The sequence below is a fragment of the Clarias gariepinus genome, chromosome 19 (genome assembly GCF_024256425.1).
Source record: "Clarias gariepinus isolate MV-2021 ecotype Netherlands chromosome 19, CGAR_prim_01v2, whole genome shotgun sequence".
NCBI lineage: Eukaryota > Metazoa > Chordata > Actinopteri > Siluriformes > Clariidae > Clarias > Clarias gariepinus.
The window spans coordinates 19,626,375-19,633,796 of NC_071118.1; the positions used below are offsets into that span (position 1 = coordinate 19,626,375).

General features: G+C 38.5%; 1 protein-coding gene across 1 annotated transcript; it reads left to right on the top strand.

Moving 5' to 3' along the window:
* The first annotated feature begins 1,561 nt into the window (after positions 1-1,561).
* On the top strand, positions 1,562-4,447 carry LOC128507787 (proteinase-activated receptor 3). The gene is made up of 2 exons (XM_053478890.1): positions 1,562-1,753; positions 2,788-4,447. Exons 1-2 carry the CDS (start codon positions 1,696-1,698, stop codon positions 3,849-3,851), a joined length of 1,122 nt encoding a protein of 373 aa, XP_053334865.1. The 5' UTR covers positions 1,562-1,695; the 3' UTR covers positions 3,852-4,447.
* Positions 4,448-7,422: the final 2,975 nt, after the last annotated feature.

The window sequence follows — 7,422 nt, forward strand, 5'->3', positions numbered from 1 at the left end:
ATCCAGGGTATATACCCCCTCATGCATCCATTCCAGATCTGCTACCCTGAAAAATGAGATGACAAAGGTAGTTATTAAAGATGAATGAGTCTCTAAGACTTGGCAACTTACTGCTCTCATGAAGTGCATTTCTCCAGATGTTAACAGCAAGCTAGAGGTGATGTTTTTGGGTCAGTTACAGAATGTTCTCTCTTTAGTAAACTGACCTCTGAGCAGGGATCTCAGATTGGTGCAAGATGCATAACAGCTTTGTAAATACTTATGATGCAGGTTTGTGTGGTTGAATGCTGTTTACCAGAACTAAAACCTTTGTGAGTCAAAAGGGCACCTAATGCGTCACAGATGTTCATAAACATTGAGTTTTCTCATCATCATGTTGTCTTTCTGTCTGGACTTGCTTCGTGTCATATATTCTAAATAAATACTGTATCTAATTATATTTACACCACATTCTCAATTTTTCAATAACTTTTTTTTTCTCAGGTGCTTTTAACAAATTTAAATAAACACTACCTAAAAAACATAAACTGAGGTCAATCATCTTTTCTATTGTTGTTAGAGAAATTATTGTACAAAGCTGAAATATTCAATAACTTTTGTGTTAAATATTCGGGCTAGTACAATGTCAAAAATCTGAGTCAATATTTCTCCACTGATTCACTTATACAGGCTTATTTTTTTGTCACTGATTTTCTATATGGCTGGATCATGGGAATCCTGCAGCCTATCCCAGGGGACTTGGGGCACTAGGCAGGGTACACCCTGGATGGGGTTCAAATCCACCCCAGGCTGCCATAAATCACCCAAATAAAATCAAACTTCAGATGATTTTCTGTAGTGAATAAAATAAGCTTTACAGGATATAAGAACAGTTTTCCATAACATAAAATATATTAACATTGGTACCCTATAATAATATAAAAAAACAATGCACAAATTCAAATTTTATTTTTAACATACACACTGCATACATATGATATGTTCAAGTTCAAGTTCAAGTTGAATTTATTTGTATAGCACATTTACAACAGCCTTCAGGCTGACCAAAGTGCTTCACAGAAAAGCATGATCATAAAACATACCCCAAAAACAATACACACAAAAGTAACACAACCTGTTTAACACACTATATAACAGAATTTATACACTAACGAAAAAAATAGGTTTTAAGCAAAGACTTAAAAAAAGACAGAGAAGGTGCCATTCTAATCTCTAAAGGCAAATTATTCCAAAATTGAGGCCCTGCTACCGCAAATGCCCATGCCCCTCTACGCTTGATATGCAGTGAAATGCTTAAACCATTGACCGTGACCTAAAAGCAAAGATTTTCCTATGATTAAATAAATTGCTATTATGCTGACTGAAAGTGACAGATGTGCTAAGAATAAAAAAGAGAGAGAGAGAGAGAGAGAGAGAGAGAGAGAGAGAGAGAGAGAGTTATGTAAATGCTAAGAAATCTGCCAGTAGTTCCAGGATGTTAGGAGCGAGCGAGAGAAAGAGAGAGAAAGAGAGAGAGAGAGAGAGAGAGAGAGAGAGAGAGAATACACTTTGGGTGATTTTGGAGTCTGTCATTACAGCACATTCAGGCGAAGCAAGGGTCCGGCCTTTTCTTCTGTTTTGTGGACTAATAAGGCTTATTCTAAGAGAACTCCTTACTTAACCTTTGAGATAGAAAGACTGAGCGAAAGAGTAGTCATGGCAAATACCTTCTCCGTCTTCTTGTTGATGTTACTTCTTTTAGGAATGGCACAAGGTAAAAACTTACTTAATTTAACCATTTTAAGCAACTTTTTTTATACTTCACCGAATGATCTACAGAATTATCTGTAATGATTGTAATTGATAAGAATATCATAACCATTTTTTCATTTAATTATTTATATTATATAAAACTAAAGTGAGAAATCTACAGCTATACACTTCACAGGCTCTAAATAAGTGATATGACTTACAGTAATTAACCACACTGTGTGTATTGCACTGGGACAATAACAACAAAATGGAATGATGGCAGATTATTTAAAAACCCAGTTCATGCACAATAAGTGACGTGAATGCATATTCTGTAGCACTAGATTTATTTAATACTAAATTATGTATTCATATTTTGGATCTTAAATTTTCTCGTAAAGGATAATAATAAATAAATCACATTTCTGAATATTCATTAAGGTCTCAGCATGTTTAATGTGGAGATGATGACGACAAGAGTTTGTTTTTCGTGTTGGCTGTTGTGTATAACTGTTCAAACGCTGCTGTCGTGCTAATAATTTCAAGACCAATTTCCATGACTATGGGACAAACATTGGCTGCTGCCAGGTCATGCCAGTGTAAACCATAGCAACGCAGAAGCTGATGAAAGATATTTGCTGACGGAACATCAGGCAGTGGAAGAACTGTGAAGTTTACAAAGAATGAAATAAGAAGCAGGATGTTGGAAAGGGAGAGTTTAGCAACGGAATTAAAACCTACTGTAATTTATGCTTGGAATTACTGATCGTGGAAAATGCCTTGCTTGTAACAAACAATAGTGTTTACCATGATAGGAGAGAGAGAGAGAGAGAGAGTTATGTAAATGCTAAGAAATCTGCCAGTAGTTTCAGGATGTTGGGATCAAGCAAGAGAGAGAGAAAGAGAGAGAATACACTTTGGGTGATTTTTCCATATAATATTCTATTTTTCATTGAAATTGGGTGAGCATCTTCCCACATAAAGCATGCTGAGGACTAATACTATTAAGTCCGTAGAGACTTCACCAAACCCTAACTCTCCTTTCCTTTTGTTTAGGTCAACAGAAAAATGCACATAACCTTACAGAATTTATGAACCCAAGAATTTTCAGGGGTCATTCCATCCCAATTAAGCTTCCTCTTACTCCAAATTCAACAGAAATTCAAACACGTCTTATTGAAGCTGTTGGTCCTGCCCTTGTATTGTTGACCAACAGCAGCGCCTCATACCTCCGGAGTTCACTCAGTACATGGGTCATCCCGTCAATCTACGTTGTGGAAATTGTCATCGGAGTCCCTGCAAACATTGCCATTTTGGTCTCAATTGGCACAAAAGTACGTGCGGTATCCGTGGCCATCTTATGCTGCAGCCTGGCAGCTTCGGACCTCCTGCTCCTGCTCAGCCTGCTGTTCAAGACGCATTACCACTTTTCGGGTAACAACTGGACATTTGGTGAAGCTGCATGTCGTCTCACTACTGCGTGCTTTTATGGCAACTTGTATTGCTCAGCACACACACTAGCATGTGTGAGCATTAAGCGCTACCTAGCTGTGGTGCACCCCTTCTTTTACAAAAGTCTTCCCAAGCGCTCCTGCACAGCCTGGACTAGTATAGGTGTGTGGCTTGTATTTTCATTGGCAATGTTGCCTGATCTTTTAGTACATCAGACCTACCACATACCTGAACTGGGAATCACTACGTGTCACGATGTCCATCCTGTCGATGCCAGCACTTACAAATTTCTGGTGTATTACAACATAGGGTTAACATTATTAGGGTTCCTGCTTCCCCTGATAGTGACTGTAGCATGTTTTGCCTCAATTGTATGGCATTTGAACTGTTCACACCATGACTGGAGTGTCTACATCAAGGTCAGCACGTTAGTCTTTCTCATCTTCGTTATTTGTTTCAGCCCAAGCAGCTGCATACACTTCCTACACTATGTACGCATATACACGAGTGGAGACGACCATTTCTACGCCTACTTTAACATAGTGGTCTGTCTCTGCTGCCTCCACTGCTGTTTGGACCCATTTCTCTTTCTGCTTATGTCTAGGGCAACAGGCTCCAGGCTTTACTTTATGACACGCAAGGGAAACATGCTCAGCGTTTCCACTTGAATTTGGATTTGTAATGGCTTTTTTAAACAAAACTGCAGAGCAGCTCTGTTTTAAATGGAGGAAATGAAATCAGCAAGATATAATGCTTCACAAAAAAAGATTAAAAAAAAAAAATCAGTGAACTAATTCCAAATAAAATAAACACCAGTGTTTTATTGTATATAGTTTGCCAATGAACAAAGATAGATACAGAAATAGAATCAGTTTTAATTTTAGATTTTAATGTTCCCTTTTTTATTCTCTGCACAAGGAGGAAAGTGGAATTAGTATTCAGATCAAATGTGCAAAGACTCAGCTAGTATGTGGTTTTAAATGGTTATCCATTATACATGGACAAAACATGGAGCCGTTTAAACAGTCAAGACTATAAAGGGCACATTGTATTACTGTGATGAATGCTTGTGTGTGTGCGTGTGTGTGTGTGTGTGTGTGTGCTTAGAAAATGTGTATGTAGGGGGGGCGTTTAAAAGGTTCAGGTCTGTATGTATGTATATGTTGCTGTAGATTGCACATTTGATTTACTTTCAGTGCTTTATTTAGTTGTGTTGTAATAGAACCACTGCTTTATCGCACACAATAAATGCCTATCAAGCTCACTGACTGCTTATTTATTTATATCATTATCGCTTTACGTGGTCATTTTATACAGTATGTTTATTCAGCTAATAAAACAATCAGAAATAACCGGGACGAAAAGCCAGCCCGTCTGTTTTTTGGTTACAAATCGCCAAACAAGGTCAATGTCAGCCAGGAAAGAAAGATATCAGAACAACCGGTGCACCACAGCATGTCACACACAGGGCCCAGCAGGCAAACAGCCCAATGCTACTGACCCAGCCTCCAAATTCCCCAGCTGCCAATCCGACCAAGTACCCATGGGATATGCTGGACAAACAAGCTACATTCACGTAGGCCTCACCTCACAAACATGACTATCACTTTGATGTGCCCTACTGATCCTTCCCTCCATTTCAGTCTCTCATCCTCTGTATGTTTATCCATCTTTGTATATTATCTTCTTGTTACATCCTGTTTGTCATGAGTGCAATTTATTTTTATGTTGATAACCTGAAGTATATTTTGACTTTCCTTACCCTTGATCTTGTGTTCTTTTCTTTCTCCATACTTCCTGTGGAGGCCGTTTTTTTCTCCTTAATGTTTTTCTCTCATTTTCTCCACAGGGTATGAGTCAAAGGCCAATGATCATGTAAGAAAAGGATGTATAACTTGAGTTCATTTTACTGGAAAGACGATAAATATGAGATGATAGATCAAAATTTCAGCTTTAATTTCCTGAAATGTACATCTACTTGTGTTAACTAACTTAGAACTTAAAAATCATTCACTGGAAAACATGACTGACAGGTTTCATGATGCCCTGGTGGCGTGTTTAAACAATTGTTCAAACATTGTGGAGGTGTGGATGTCTGCTCTTGTCCTACCTGTAAAGTCTGCATTTTGTTTTAAAACTAAACCAACATAAGGACCAAAGAGTATGGGAGTAATAAGAGAAAATTCAAGTAATTTTGAATCTGAGAAATTGTAATCCATGTAGGCAAAATCAGCAAAACCATGGTAGAAGTATTGGTCATAGTCACAATCACACAATAACACAACCACTGGTGTACTAATAGAGTGAAGCAAAAAAAAAAAAACCTTGCTGGGAATTGAATGGACTCTAATATGAAATTACCATTCCCCCCCAAAAAACACCTAAACACACCTGCACATTCATACAATTATTAAGTCAGCTGATCATGTGCAGTGCACAAAGTTATAATGATCAAATAAATCACACAGACCTTCGACACCCTATTGATCACCTGTGGAGCAACCGTGGGTCATCCTCAAACAGAAGGTGACGAAGCGCCATGTGTCTAAAATCCAGCAGTTCTGCGGGGAGTGGAAAAGGATCCCAGCAACAACATGTGCAGCTCTGATTAATTCCATACCCCGGAGATAACAATGGTACTCAACCAAAATATTAACACTTTGGACACAGTTTTAACATGTTCGCTTAAAGTGTACTCATTTTCATTGCCAGTTATTTAGACAATAAAGTCTGTATGTTAAGTTATTGTTAGAGGACAGTAAATATGTACTGCTATACAAGCTGTAGATCGACTACTCTAAAGTATGGGACCTTGGGAACAACATACTGTTTATATATATATATATATATATATATATATATATATATATATATATATATATATATATATATGTATATTTATGCACTTCTGGTCAGATGCTAACATAATTCTTATTGGGTTTGTACATGTACTTTTACATAATGACAATAAAGTTGAATCGAACCGAATCTAGGTGGAATTGTAGTCTGTGTCAGGTTTGTGTGCATGGTGTTTGCATGTTCTCCCTGTGCTTGGTGTGTTTCCTCCGGGTACTTTGGGTTTCCTCACACATTCCAAAGACATGCAGCTTCGTCTAATTTCATCATCTCCATCCATCTAGGAACATCTGTAATCCAACTTGGAACTGTGTAGGCCAATGGTGACCATTGTATTTATTTTGTATGACCGTGGTAGGATCTTCGCTCAACATTCACACACATTCACACAGTACAGGCAATCTGGGAACGCCATTTAGCCTAATCTGCATGTTTTAGGATTGTGGGAGGATACCGAAGTACACGGAGGAAACCCACCAGTTATGGAGAGAACATGGAGAGAAAACTCCAGACACACAGACCCGATGCGAGAATCGAATCCAGGATCCAGAGGTGCAAGGCAACAGTGCTAACAACTAAGTTCTGCCAATTAGTGTTCCCAAACTGCCCATAGTGTGTGAATGAGCATATGTATGTGTGCCCTGCGATGGATTGGCACCCCGTCTAGGGTGTACCCTCACCTTGTCCCAAGCCCCTGGGATAGGCTCCAGGCCTCTGCAACCCTCTATATATAAATGATAAAGATGGTGGGTAATAATCTAAATCCTGTTATGTTTTACATCTTATGACTTCGTAATAAAATGTATTAATAATAATAATAATAATAATAATAGTAGTAGGCGGGATGGTGGCTTAGTGGTTAGCACTGTCGTATTGCACCTCCAGGGTCTGTGTGCATGGAGTTCGCATGTTCTCCCAGTGCTTTTCTCCGAGTTCCAAAGACATGCAGATCAGATTAATTGGTGTTTGCAAATTTCCCATAGTGAATGAACAAGTGTGTATGTGTGTGCGTGTGTGTGCCCTGTGATGGATTGGCACCCCATCCTAGGTATACCTGTACTTGTATACAGGATAACGTGGTATAGTTGTTGGGTAAGTAATCTAATTAGTAACTGCTCTGGATATTGATATACTTGCCGTTTTAATATTTTGAAGGACTATATAATATTTTTGTTGTGTATTTTAAGTCCTTTTATGTTTGTTTGTCTTATGTGTGTCTTGCACTTTACTGGCCGTCAATACTACAGTACCCTTATTGTCCACTAGGGGCGCGACGGCCCACACTTTGGGAAACATTGACCTATGAAAACTCTCCTCTGCTTTTAGTTTGAAACACACCGCAGTGCATTGTGGGCAAGCTTTTTTTTTTTTTGCGGTGGCTCA